General features: G+C 35.4%; 1 protein-coding gene across 3 annotated transcripts in view; it reads right to left on the bottom strand.

Moving 5' to 3' along the window:
• Positions 1 to 413: 413 nt before the first annotated feature.
• LOC110293057 (selection and upkeep of intraepithelial T-cells protein 2) overlaps positions 414 to 15,267 on the bottom strand; it is a 36,241-nt gene continuing 21,387 nt past the window's right edge. Inside the window, exons 4-7 of one of the 3 annotated variants that reach the window (XM_021160823.1) lie at positions 12,914 to 13,021; positions 7,165 to 7,272; positions 2,835 to 2,957; positions 414 to 496 (exon numbers count right to left, since the gene is read on the bottom strand). In XM_021160823.1, the coding sequence (XP_021016482.1) occupies positions 414 to 496; positions 2,835 to 2,957; positions 7,165 to 7,272; positions 12,914 to 13,021 (422 nt within the window). Of the gene's footprint in view, positions 516 to 2,834; positions 2,958 to 4,810; positions 5,560 to 7,164; positions 7,273 to 12,913; positions 13,022 to 15,267 lie in introns of those variants that run through there. The other 2 variants (XM_021160821.1, XM_021160822.1) reach the window with 2 other exon arrangements.

The following is a 15,267-nucleotide window of genomic DNA, read 5'->3' as shown; positions in this document are numbered from 1 at the left end:
GAATGAAAATTATTCTGTACCAATAGCATGTAAAGAAATAGAGAAAAAGCAGTCTTTTAATTCAAGTATAATAATGTAATGTCCTTGAAGAATCATAATAGGAGCAGAGAGCCTTTCCAGATTTCCCCATTGTTTCTATAGAAGTATTTATGTCCCTGAAATAATGTATTAAGGCAAAACTTATTCTTTATTGTTGCAGGCCGTCCAGCTGCTCATGAGGAACAGGGTATGGCTGAAGCGGCAGACTCGAGTTGAAAGAGAGGGAACTAGACGGACGAGAGAAAGAATGGAGCAAGGAAAAGATTCTGATCAAAGCTCAATTTTACTATTCAGAAACACAAGGTTATGAAGAAGGGGGAGGGGCCCATTCCGGCCAAATCATCTTCAGAGTCCAGCTGCAGGTGACCACGTATTCACTCTGGAACAGCTAGGCGGAAGATATCAGCAGTGGGAGTTGCAGAATGATAGGGTGGCAGATTCCACCCCTGGTGATCTCCTGGTGATAGCAGTCAAACCTGATCAGCCAGATTTCAGGCTGAGGGAGGGAGGTTACACTTTATCTTTTAGGAATTATATAAATTGGGAAATTTCAAGAACTAACTGAAGGTTCTATATGTCCTAGTTAAAATTATTCCTGTAATAGAAGTAAACTATGTTTCAACATATTTTTTTTCATATAGGGACCTTCAATCAATCTATTATGCAACATTCCTGCTGTGTGGGAAAATACAAAGCTAAGCTCTGGGTCAGCTGAGCCCTGAAATTTAAGTGTAGGCTATGTAACCACACACACACCATTCCCCATAAGTCAAGTGTTAAAACATATGCTGATCTGGCTGGACCTGAACAGTTAAAAGAAAGGGTCAAGCTACCAAGCCTTGCCAAGATATGTGTGCAAGATTAAGTTTTTTTTCTCTATCTCTCTTTTATAATGATCCTTCTCATAAGATACAATCAATATATTACTATACTCCAGCATGCAAAATATTGACAAGAATTTTATCTCACTTTTCATGGGTTCTCTTCACATTGCCTATATTTTGCTTCCAATTATCAACAACTATGGTTCCTTGTTTGGGAAACCAGAGATTGAATTTAACAGTAACTTGTATAAAGTTGTAGAACTGTTATTCTGATAATTTTTCTCCTCTGTATCTTAACAAATATTTCAATAATTTTATGAAACCCTTGTCTCAGAGAATTGAGGAGAAACTATGTTTATTTCACTCTCTTATTTATGGCTGTGATCCCTGCGGTAAGAAAAACTAACTTCTATCCATTGCTTCTATTCAATAGAGTTTTCCTACCTCCTCTGAGGGTCCAGGCCCTCACACTGGGTTCCAGATATGGGGGGTCTCTACTAACACCCAGGCCAGAAGACTATTGATTTGTATGAGATAAGAAGGTAATTTGGATCGACATGACTGAGTTCTCAAGGTTGGATCAAACTTTGTCTGACACCAGGTAGCCTACATATTTTATGCATGTGCAAGAACAGCTTAATTTGGAAAAATGTTTCTTGGAGATAATGTGGTCTATGTGCACAACAAAGCTTAAGACATGAAATTCTTGCTATGTACAACAGATATTTTCTATGAAAATAGGTTCTATATATTAACCAAAGAAGCATGGTCTAGGGGAAGATAGTAGTATGGTTGGACTGAGATAAATAGGCACACGAAAAGAACCAGAAAAAGCTAGATATAAAACTATCATAGTTTTATGTTTTGAAATCACGTAAATACTCCTAAAGGCTGGAACAGCAAAATTTATAAATTTGTATCCATGAAGGTGTTATCTTTGGGGGTGACTTTAAAAATTACTCACATCATAGGGGATATCACTACTGAAGAGGCCACATCCTGTAGCCAGGCAGGAATTCTACTGGAGAGTAACAGGGACACCAATCCACCCATAAAACTTTCAACCCAAAATTTATCCTATCTACAAGAAATGAAAGGTCAGGGGGATGGAGCAGAGGCCGAAAGAACTGCCAACCAATGACTAGGCCCAATTTGAGACTTATCCCATAAGCAAGCATCAATATCTGGCACTAATAATGGTACTATGGTTATGCTTGCAGACAGGCTTCTAGTGTGGTTGTCCTATGAGAGGCACCACCGAGCAGTAACTCAGACAGATGCAGAAACCTAATGCCAAATAGAGGATGGAGATCAGGGACACTTATGAGACAATAGGAGGTAGGATTGCAGGAGTGAGGCAATAGGAACTCCACAGGAAGAACTACAGAGTCAACTAATATGTACCTTTGGGGCTCTCAGAGACTGTATCACCAACCAAAGAATGTACATAGGGTGGACCTAAGTCTCCTCACACATATGTAACAGAGATGAAGCTTGGTTTAATGTTTGTAGCCTTTAAATTTTACTCTAAACTGTCATTGGTCAAATTTTAAGAAAAATCATAAAGTTTTTGCAAAAGCTCAATATTCAGAGGCTTTCCAGGGTGTATAGATTAAGTAACTGTGTGTGTGTGTGTGTGTGTGTGTGTGTGTGTGTGTCTGTGTGTGTGTGTCTGTGTATGTCTGTGTGTGTCTGTCTGTGTGTGTGTGTCTGTGTGTGTGTGTGTGCATGTGTGTTAGCATAATTATATAGTATGACCTTGGAGAGTCAGTAATCTGAGAGACATTCCCATATATACAAGTGAAATCCCCAATATACCCAAAATGAAGACGCCACATCTACCAACCATTACTCAACACAGTTCTTCATCTGGTTTTTCTTATAGTTACTAATGCAAAATGACCAGAATGGTCACCTTCTAGACATCTGTGCATTACTTTTCTGAGTTGCCACCATTGCCATCATATTTACCTTCTAATCTGAAGTAAATAAATGAAATGAGCTTGATGATAAACACTATCAGCACACACAGGATCACACTAATATCTTCAAGCCACAAAGTGTCCAATTCAAAATGTTGATCTGAAACTGGGACTGAGAAAAGAGGAAAGACTCAGGATAGTTGCAGACAATATAGGAACCATAGATTACACCTTGAAGGTAGGCTTTCTTTGCAGGTTTCTATCACTCCATACTTTCTACATGTACAAAAACAATAGAGAAGAAATTTGACCTACTTGATTTTGGGATGATCCTGTTTGTGTCAAGAGTTTATGAGAAGATGGTACCCTTTCTCCTCAAGCAGCATGACTCTTGCTCTTACTAATCAGTTTGAATATCACATAAGTATAGTATATTATTTATTTATTTATTTATTTTATTTAGTACTGAGGCTCCTCAGGAATTCAGGTCCACATAGAGTATAGTTGAACAGAACATTCTTAGATGATCAAGATCTCTGAAATGGAAGAATTTCTCCACTTCTCAAGCATCATATTCCCCGTGAAACATTCTCTTTCCACCCCCATTTTCCTTTCTGTCTTCTTATTCTAACTGCTATACATCTTCCCCAGTCCCCATCTGTAACATTCCCTCTCTCACCAATGGTGTCTGCTCAAGACACACTCATTGACAGTATAGATGTTTGTTAAGAGAAAAGTTTGAAAACTCCCGATCTACCCACAGACGTGCCTTTCATTGGAAGGCACAGAGATTCATTGAGTACATCTTTCTAAAAAACTTCCAGATGAGGAATAGTTTCTTGGTCCCTCCTCAGTCTAGATCTAAAGTGAAACTGCAAGAAATAGATTTACAGAATATAAAGAATATTCTATCATATAAAGATATAAAGAATATCCTATGAATACCATATGTGTCATCAACATTCTTTATGATAGAGCATGCTTTAGAATAAAGAAAGACCCTGGGCTCTGAGAGAGTTATTCATTTTTATGTTTGATAAATCACGGACAGCTGTGAGAAAACATGATTGGACTTAAGAACAGACACAGCAGTTGGTTTGTTTGGGGCTTCTCCTTTTTCTTTGTGATGTAGATCAGATTTCTTCTTAGATAAATTTCTTACCACCCACTACCAAAGGCAGACAAGAGAATGTCTGAATGTTCACCTCTTATAAACAAAGTTCTCATGTTTAGAACATACTATCCAGGTATCAGGAAAAAGAGGCACTAGGTTCCTGATACAATTTGGAAATGAGGAATCCTAGTTTTTGTCCTGTCTTGTGAGAAAATGAGAGAAGGAGAAAGAGAGGGAGGGTGGAAAGTACTCTCACTAAGGCTTTTATGGTCACCTTCAGTTATGAGTGCTAAAAGTGTTGAGGTACGAAATTTTGAATTATCATGCTCAGAAACTCAACAATGCCCACTGACCACCAGCTACTGCTTTATTCAGTGATAGAGCCACTAGTAAGCCAAACAGATGGAATTCTCTGCTATAAATCTTCCCCAAAAAGCTTAAAGTCTGTGGCAGGCTGGGTGTAAAGAGACAATAAAATGATTAAGTATTGGCAAGTGCATAAAGAAATGGATATTCTGGGATATTTTAGTGGGGTGTCAAATGAAGAATACATTGTACATTATATCCTCAACAAAAATTAGAATTATCATGTTATACAGAAACTCCATTTTTTGGACAAATACCCAGAAAATGGAGAATGCATTCTAGAATTGGTATTTGTAGATCTGTGTTCACAGAAACATCATGGCCAATAAAAATCAGATGCTTGAAATTATCAGAGTCTATAATCATACAAACAAAAGTCAAACATCATGATAAGTGATGATTTTCCCAGTTGTCTTATGAAATAAGAAATAAAATATTCGATATTTCTTCTATTTGTCAATGTGTTTATAATTTTTTCTAACCTATAAGTTTAGTTTTCATATGTATAGCAGGCCCCAATTGTAAAGCAGAGAGACATTATTTTTATTAGTTTATTAGTTTTATGACAAAGCTATTTGATATTAAATTACCACAGTACCCATTTTCTACTTTATAGTTTTGTGACATTAAATACATTCATATTATACAACTTCCATCACCAGTCATCTCTGTAAATGCTTTTACCTCCACAAATTAAATTCTGTACCCATCAAACAAAAAGTCCACCTCTTTTCTTACCTCTAGCTCTTGCAATTTCCATTCTACTGTCTATATATAAGGCCTGGGCTATTCAATGGCCTTATATAAATAAAATCACATCGTGTCTTTTCATGACTGGATTGTTCTACTGAGTATAATAAGACTCTAAAAGTTATTTATGCAGATAGGATATTGCCCAATTTGCAAGTAACTCATTTGTTTTAAGGCTGTTCATGTACTCATTTCACAGGAGAAAATAAATGAAAAACTTCACTAAAATGTTCAATTCAGCCTTGTGATTCTGCAGTATGATTGAGGATATAGCTCTGGCTTACAATAGTGTAGCAGTTCTCAACTCTTGTGGCATGACCAACAGGAAAATACATGGTTCAAGTGGTTTAGCAACACTTAGTTATAAATTTATTTTTGTTTCTACTTCATAATAGTAATTTTAGCACTTAGTGATGTCTTAGTCCATGAGTCCTGGAAAATATGTGTGATCCAATGGTCATGACTCATAAGTTGAGGACCTCTACAGTATATAGGACTACTTCATCTAATTATTCTGTGCATTCATAGTTAATTTCCATAAGACCTGAAGGATAGAAGTAAGGACAAGATATTTCAAATATGTTACTTTTTAAATTTTTTCATTATGATTACTGCCTCAAAAGTGAAAACAAAAAATGACTCTGCCTGTCTATGAACACCATGAAATCAAACAAAATTTTTTCAAAAAGTAGGTAATTTTGAGAAGAATGTCCTTTGCTTTGCATCAAAATCTAAAATAAGTATTGAATTTGAAATTATCTTTTCACAATGAAGATTTGCTTTAAAATTTTTATCTGAATCATTACTAAATTAAACTATTTAACTTTGACAATTATTATTTGAGCTAATTTTATTTTGTGAATATAATTATTTTGAATTCATTTTTGAAAGTTCATTTTAATTGAATATAATTTTTCATAATATATTCTGAAGACAAGTTTTTCCTCCTCCCCCAACTCTTCTCAGTTTCTCATCCCACTACCAATTCTAATCCATTTTACTCTCTGGCTTTAAAAAAGTTCATATATGATATAGTCTATAATGATCACACCCTCCCACCACAACTCCAGCATCCTCTGAGTTGTTCTCCAACCTATCTCCCTCCCAAATTCATGTCCTTGTTGGTTCGTTTACTTGTTTTTTGGTAAACCAATGAACTTATTGTGTTGCCCATTTGTAAGGTTTCAGGTTGTAAACTGAGGTATAGGTGCACAGGTTGTATTCATATTAATTGAGTTGTGTTTTCATTGCTGGGACATATTTGGGTTGGAGATTTACAGCAACACCCTTTCCTGATCCCTTCTCTGAAGCCTCCTGTCCCATCCCAAATCCTTCTGCTTCTATGAGCATGTACCCCTGCCCACTCACCCACTCCAGCTTCCCTGTCCTGGCATTCCCTTTCACTGGGGCATTGAGCCTTTACAGGAACAAAGACCTCTTCTCCCAATCATGCCCAACAAGGTCATCCTCTGCTACATATATGGCTGGAGCCATGGGTCCCTCTAAATGTTCTCCTTGGTTCGTGGTTTAGACCCTGGGAACTCTGGTTGGTTGTGTATGGCCATACCGCACTGAACTCTCTGTATTTCCTCTGACTGCTCTTCTAGAGGACTGATATTCCACATGGTGGCTAGGACCCGTTTTGAGGAATCTTACGCCATCTTCTGGCTCCCACAGGCACTACACATAATGGCAAAAAAATCCTATACACCTAAATAATATTTAAAATGACAAGAAGGTTAATGTATGAACTATTATCTCTTATATGTTAAATGTATAAAACATTTAGAGCAATTTATTAGGTGATGATGAATGTGAATTTGTGTGAAGAACACTATGAATTTAAAAAACAAATCTTTCTTTTAGAACAAGTATGATACAGTCTATACTGACCACCCCCTCCCACCACAACTCCAGCATCCTCCGAGTTCTTCAACATATCTCCCTCCAAATTAATTAACAGGATAATTAGCTAAGTCTATTATTAAGCCTGCAAAATTCAGGGCTCTGGGATCTAGATCTTATAGGTATGTTCTAATGCTTATTGTTCCTGAAGTTCAAGAAACAATCATTCTTCTTTTACTAAATGTCTTATTGGCCAGTTGGGAAAATACTTTAACAGGATGGAATCTTCCAGTTTCATACATACCTCTTTGTTTTAGATGCAAAATGAGCATTACTCCTGTAACTGCAATCACTGAAAACATGAGTACCATTATACTCTTTAACCAATGACATTTCCCCTCAGAGACGCTACCTTCAGAAAAAAAAAATAATAATGTTACAATCACGTGATGTTTCTACTCTACATTGGAAAAATAATCAAGAAATCAAGATCTTGTGTGTGTGTGTGTGTGTGTGTGTGTGTGTGTGAGTGTATGTGTGTGTATATGTGTATGTAGAGTACATTGTTAGTGGACAAGTGTAAGGGCTACTTTTTCATGCTGTCTTCTTATATTCATAGAAGAAGGGAAGATTTATTGTTAGAATATAAGAGGAAGGGAATAAAAGGGATACAAGCTTTTAAGGTGTTGCCCATTTGGGATTGAGATTAGGCCAGCCCAGTGAAAAGTGGCTAATGCTTCCTCTATTCCATCTCAATTTGTCATGAGTAGGCATTACTAAGAGCAAGAGACAGAGTTATATCTTACTTATTGTTTTTTCTAGGTTTTAAAAATACAGAAAAGAGGATAATTCTGAAGACATCTAAACTGCCTAATATACCCTAATTTACATAATGTGAGAATTTACTGCCATAGGTCGTTTGCATCCTTTGGCTAGAAAACTTTAGTCACTTGTTTGAAGGGAAATGCTACTTATATGCTTGTATTTATTGGTTTTCAGATGGGATTGGGGGGGGGGGAAGTACTAAAAGATGTGTTGTTCTGTGAGGAGATATTTCACTGGATTTCAAGGTTTCAAAAAAGATTTCCTCACTTTCCTCTCTGACTCTGTTTCTCTGTCCCTGTCTCCTGTCTCTTTCTGTGTCTCTTGCCTCTCTCTCTCTCTCTCTCTCTCTCTCTCTCTCTCTCTCTCTCTCTCTCTCTCTCTGTGTGTGTGTGCACGTGCATGCATGCATGCTCATATGCACACATATATGTACATATATCCTTGTGCTCATGCATGTGTGTTTATGTGTATGCCTTTCTCTTAATTGCAAATACTTATGTCAAAATCTTCGATAATACCAATAAAAAGAAAACTTCTGAAAAGTTTATATTTACAAGTGTTATCTAGCATAATCTAGCATAAAGAAAGTTGTGTAATTGTGGCTTTCAAAAGTATGATCCCACACCATGCCCCATAGCACAGGTTGAAACTGACGACTATTTCAATAATATAGCAGTGTTCAGAAGAGTAGTTAGAAACATAAAGGAAGAAACTCAAACTTCAGAGAAATGTAGAAACATTCAATTTCCAGATCATTAGTGAGTGGCCATAATACATTCATTGTAGGAGATCTGGAGATCTAGAGGATCTGAATGTGTTCTAGAAAGATAGACCTATGGCAAAAATATACATGAGTTTGAGAATACTAATTTTATTGGCATATATTCATCCCCACATATCATCCCCACATATAGTGATGAGTTTATTTAACATATTTTATTTAGATATACATTAATCATTGGCTATATTGCCACCCCACAATAAAATCCTTTTTACTTCATGATTCCTTTACTTCCCAGAGAATGATATTTTAGCATTAATATCATACATATTTTAACTGATTTTTTTGTATCTATGTAAACTCTACCATCCACAAATGTGGAAAATTGTGGTATTTGTATTTCTGAGTCTATCAGTTAAAATATTAATTACCTGGTTAGTTACATTCACTTTATGCCTTTCAAATGACAATTTTATTCTTGATAGCAAATAAAACTTCACCATCATTATAAATCACATTCTTATATATTTTTATGTACTCCTTTGTTTGCAAACATCAAAACTGATCTCACAGTGGTTGGCTATTTTAAGTAGTGCCTCAATAAATCAGGATGTACAATTATCTGTTATATACTGACAGAGTTTTGGGGAGCATCCACCCAGTACTAGTAACACTAGATATATCAAAGTTCTAATTTTTGGTTTATGACAGATATTGCTGTATGTTTTCTCATGGGGAGATATGAACAAACAATCCCAGATACAGCATCTACAATAGAACAAAAAACTATTCCACCCAAGTTCAGCTTGGTAGACCAATAAGTTCTGGAGTTACTTGGAAAAACTTGAATAACTCAAGGATAACTTTATAACTAAAAATTATCCTTCCCAGTGTAAATGGTGACTCATGAAAGTTGCTTCCTTAGAGCTCTTTGCTTAACATTCATCTTCCACTAAAATAATATTTTCCTCAGAAGTATTTGTAATGATTTTATGAACAATACTGAGAATGAGTATCATGAGATATCTAAGATGCATGATCTTTCTGATCCTTTTAAGTTTCCTTAGCTTCCTAAATGTTATGAGTCTTTGGTCACTCTCCAGGAAGAAATGTTTCAATTTAAAGGAAAGAACTACAGAACCCTCCACCCTTTCATCCAGTTCTTATATTCCTTTGATTCATTTTTAAGACCTTTTTTGAACTCTGAGATAGTTGTGTAGATGCATACTATTTTTACTTTATAGCTAAGAATTGAGTCACTATGTTATAACAAATGTCACTTTTGTTCAGGAGAATGGACTGCTAGCAATCTCCACAGAGATTGAAAAATTCAGATTTCCCTCTACATTCTAGTAGCAGAAGTACTCTTTGGGTAGAAACACAAGTGTTTTAAATGTGATATGTTGGGTACTCTAAAACTGTTTATCTAAACAAAAGTAGTCTCTATTGGATCTCCTGGCACAATGAAAGCCAGGACTCAGGGAGGGAACTTTCAGTTTTCTCCTATCCTGATTTTTTGATATTATGTAGACAAATGGTGGAATATAATTAGCAACATGTTTTTATCATCTAGTTTCAGCAAAACTAACAGCAGCAGAAATATTCTTGTGGTTTGTGAGATGATGGGCTTTCCTTGGCCTCAGAGACTTTCTAGAGAGTTAGTGCCTCCATTCATTAAGCTAGGGCTACAAAGAGAAACCCTGTCTCGGAAAAAAAAATTCATTTAATATCCATTTGGATCCTTGCAGAATCTCTCTTGTTGGTTTTTACTTACATATGTTGTCTTGACAAACACTCCCTAATTGTTTTCACACATACTTTCAAATCTATGACATTTATGAGTTAGCATTACATAATGAACTATATTTTACATGGGGTGGACAGGATCTTTGAAGACTCACTACTATCCACTTCAAGCAAGAGTCAATTGGTTTTGTAAGGATGAAAGAACACTAATAAAGAAACATGAACAAGAACTAATATTGCATTAAAAGATCTCATTCTTTATATCAATGATATGACTATAAAAATCCATATTGGTACAGGTACATGAATATGAAAGACTACTCATGTAGCCACCTACAATCCAATCATATTCTATAATCCATCTGGCCTTCACAGTCTCAGATGCTACTATGTCCCTATGGCTGTGTCATATTGTGCTGCTTGTTCTGGCTCAGACCTAAGGAGGAATAGGGTAATATTTAGCCTGCTCTGCCTACCACTGCAGTTTGCTCTGTGGTTCTGACCAGCTCTGATCTAACACCAAAACCTCTTTCCTTTATTAGTCATATCTGGTTATTGAAAGATGATAGATAAAAATCTTCACTTCCAGAGTAGTTATTTTCAGGGAAGAAATATCATATAATCTGCTAGGAGATAATAACCTATCTCTATAAAAAGCTCAATAATTTCCTTATGTTCTTTTTAACATTTATGCCGTTCATTAACTCTTTCTAAGGTGTTAAAGCCTGCTAGAAGTTTACTGATATATAATATTCTGTATTTGGGTGAAAAGATCCCCTAGCATCCCAGATGTCCCATTTGTCTTTGAGTGAACCTAGCAGACCCTTTTATCTAAATTACCCTCTAATTATTCCATCTTAATTACATTTGATTTTTAACAACCTAATCTAAATAACAATGTAAGTCATTCAGATCTGTCAAAGTCTCTTCTATTTCACAAAGGTCACATCCACCACCATGGGGCTCAGGAAAGCTACAAAAATGACATACCAGGAAGTGATTTTTTCCCTTGAGTTTCTATAAACAGATTCTAGCTAGCCTGCAAATCTGGGCACTGACCACATCTTGTTTAACAATATTCCTTGGTGATGACTATTTTTTTTTAATTTTCTTCCTGTCCCTAATAATTATGAGAACCTTGGCTGGAGAAAGTTAAGTGTTTAAAGCATTTCTCGAGAGTCTGTCCATCCAGACTGCTGTCCTTGTATTGCCTCAGGTTATACAGAATTGATAGTTAAATAACTGTTTTTCCAGTTCTGTGATACCGACATTCTCCCATCTGTTCCCATGACCCACAAAATCCATGTCCTGAGAAATTCGCTGTTTATCTTAAAATCTTCCCAATTTTAAGCAGCCCAGATTGAGGATATTCTATAAATATTGTTTGGATGCCTATCATTGCCTATCTTTTCCTGATGTAAAAAATCATGGATGATGGGTATATTCTATCAGTTACCTCATGTGTTTCCTCTATATATCTATATCAATATCTACATGGTAGCTATAGATCTATATGTGTGTATGTGTGTATATGTGTATAGGTGTACCTGTATGTATTTATAACTTAGAACAGTGGGTTCTAAGTTTTCTGTTTTAAAGGAGATCTCCTTACCAAAGATCCAACTTCTTCAATCACCAGCTGTGAGAAGTGTTAAGTTCAGATCTCCTCATCTTTCTTTGGTTTATCTTTTACTGTCAAATCTGAGAGTAGTGTGAAGGATAGCAACTTCCCTGTCTTTTTATATCATCATCCTCCACTCATGTGGGAAAATTCTTTCCAGGTAGGCAGATAAGCCTCAGTTTCATGCATTATCACCCAAGGAATAGACAAGTGACTGCTTACAGAGCTTTCTTATGATTTTCTGTAGTATCAGATACTTTTAGAGATTGCAATATATAGTTAACCAGGCATTTGGGGCTCATCTCCATAAGCCCGGGAAACACAGCACATTTACCAATGAGGCATTCCACCTGATGCAATGTAAAGAAAAATTTCCACACTAAGGCTGTCTTTCCCAGATGATAATCTACTCTCAGATAGCTAAGGCTTGGTTCCATAATTCATATCTCATCTCAAAGAACATGCAAGTCTAACTAAAGAAAATAGGTTCAAAATTCCATATCTCATAGGAAAAGATATAGATATGGAGTTTGGCTTGTATAGATACCTTATCCTCAGATTGGCTGTTCAGACTCACATTGACCATTGCATAGTGTAGGTAACCACTCTTCCCCAACTTTTTCTGGCTTGACAAAACAAAACTAAACAATTAAAAAAAAAAGAACAATCAAAGAAGTAGTTTATTCACTTCAACAGTGTACCCATAAAGAAGAATCAATGATTCTATCTAAGTCTACATTAGTGAACCAATGAGCTTATTTTGGATTACTTACAATATCCTAAGTGACAAGTTATTTACTTTATCCTTTATAATTCAAAGATAAATCCCTATATTTCTAAAGTTCTCACTCGAGCATGGGTGATGAGATACCCAAGTCACTTTTCACTGCTCTCTAATCACCATAGGTAAAAGTGTTTTCAACGTGATTAAAGTAATGGCAATGCCAGCTTTTGTAAACAGCATTGTCAGAAGCTTCATCTGCAAAAGCAGAGGATGTAGGACCAAAAATTGATAAGGACATATATAACATGTGACCCAAGAGTTTTGAACTGAAAAAACTGGTTTGGAAAGTAATGATTGATTAGCATTAGCAACTTCCCCTCCTTCCACTTATGGTCCCCACACTCAAGCCTACTTACCATATAAGAGACGTTGCTGAACATAATAAGTCATGCAGAAGGCTATCATCATGAATCCTATTGTAGTCAGAATCATTATCCAAACAATTTTCCATGAAAATAGTTCACCTGAAATATTTAGTCATAAATCTTATTACTGAGAAAAATTGGCTTGGTCATACCTCGTTTGGAATGGTGATTTGTTTGAATATTGCTATAATTTAATAGCCTACCTTCCTAGAATATCAGGCCTAGGCAAGTATGAAGGGTCAATTTCAATGGGGAGAAAAAGGGCAAGACAGGAACCGAGAGAAAATAAAACAGGTAAGATTTATTGTAGTGCTAACACAAAAGTATGTGGAGGTCATGTCTCTCATTACTTCCCATCATCTATCCTGACTCATAAGCTCACTGGGTGGAAAGAAAGTGACTTTTCAACTCTTTTGAAGTTATCAAGATCTAAATCTTCTCTAATGCTCAGATGTAGGCTTCCAAGTGTCATTTAAAAGTCAGTCCATCTCAGTGCTGTAGTACACATGTTTGAAGTGTCACCATATATGCACTGACTAAATTTAATGTGCTCATCGAATCAGGAAATACAGATTTTGAATATATCTAGATACTAAGGTTGGTGTAAGTTTTTTTATATGATCTTCATATAAATTTTTATATCTTTCTTCCAAGATAAAAATTCTACACTATCTAAAACAAGTCATTATATCTATCAGGAGGTTGTTTTCAGACTGCTAAGAATTCTCCTACACCATTTTGAATATTTGTTTGTTGTGAAATAAATTTGTATTTAGCTGTTACATTCATACACATAATTTCCAGGAATTAGTTCCTTTCCTTGATAAACACTTATGCCTGGTAACCCAGTGAGTTCAAACTGGAATTTTGTCAGTTTGCCATCCAGTGAGTCAGTAACAAATTCCTACATGATTAAATTTGATTGTGATCTTTGTCATCCTACTTGATTCCTCATTATGTTCAATGAATGGAACACATGCCTAAATGTTTCCTTAAAACTACAAATTTTAATCTATGTGTTAATTACAATTACTTTAAACATGTTCTTTAGAGTCCATAAATATTTAACAAAAATACTACATCATCTTTTTTTTAACTCAATGAAATTGAAAATACATTACCAAATACATTAGATTTTTCTTTTCTCATTTGTATATAAATATATGTGTTCAATGGATTATGTAAACACACATTCACACAAATACATCTTTCAACCAAATCTGTGGCTGTAATTATTTAAGTCTCTTCTAGAAAATAGCTGGATAATTTCATGGATACATCCAATACTGATTCATACTTTCAACACACCATTTTGGTTTTATTAATTCCTTTAAAGAATCAACTTTTGTTTGCTTAATTACATTGAGGCATTCTGTATTTAAAGAAGTTGGACATGTTAGTATATAAAATCACTAAAAATTTATATTTAGGAAAGTATACAGATATAAAAAATAGCATAACATTACAGTTGCATAATATGTAAAAAAAATAAAGAACTAATAAAAAAGGCAACAGAGTTAAAGGGTAAGAAAAAAGATATTCCCAGGTGCATGAATGCAGGTGGGATATATGCTTCAGGTTCTCAAGGTAATAGTTGTTAGAAAGTGAGACTTGAATATGGAACTGAAAGAGATAAGAAAAGTTAATTGAACTTAAAATATGCTGTAAAAGGACAGCTGGCAGAAAAATTGGAAGGCAGGGGTTATTCATATAGCTGTTTGCGTAGATGAGATAGAGAAGAACACTAGGAGGTGAAATCTTTAAAGTAACAGGGACACAGATAATAAAAAGGAATATGTTTAATTATATCTAAATATGGAGCACTTTTAGAGTATTTAACACATGATATTTTCAGTAAATCACCCTATCTTTATGTTCAGGATATACAATCATTAGCTAGATCAGAAACAAGAGAGATAGGGTGGTATTTATACACATAATTCAGACTTAGATAACAATGAAAAGATGGCAAGAGCTGATGAGGAAGGAGAATCTAGTTATTAACATGATGATTTTGTTACTCTGGCTCCCTCTTCCTAAATTGTTGGATTGCATATTTTCCATAATTGCAGGACTGCACCAAGCACAGAATGGCCTCAATCCCTCATATGTAGGAAACTGCTTGTTAAGAAGAAGATACAGTGTGTTGTGCAAAACTTCTTATCTCCAGCTTTTGTTTATTCCTGTCTATATATTATATTTTTTTAATTTATTTTTATTAGGTATTTTCCTCATTTACATTTTCAATGTTATCCCAAAAGTCCCCCATACCCACCCCCCCAATCCCCTACCCACCCACTCCCCCTTTTTGGCCCTGGGGTTCCCCTGTACTGGGGCATATAAAG

This window comes from Mus caroli, chromosome 4, assembly GCF_900094665.2.
Source record: "Mus caroli chromosome 4, CAROLI_EIJ_v1.1, whole genome shotgun sequence".
In the NCBI taxonomy this organism is placed as follows: Eukaryota; Metazoa; Chordata; class Mammalia; order Rodentia; family Muridae; genus Mus; species Mus caroli.
The sequence above is the reverse complement of the archived record's forward strand: the minus strand, read 5'-3'. Positions and strand labels throughout refer to the sequence as shown.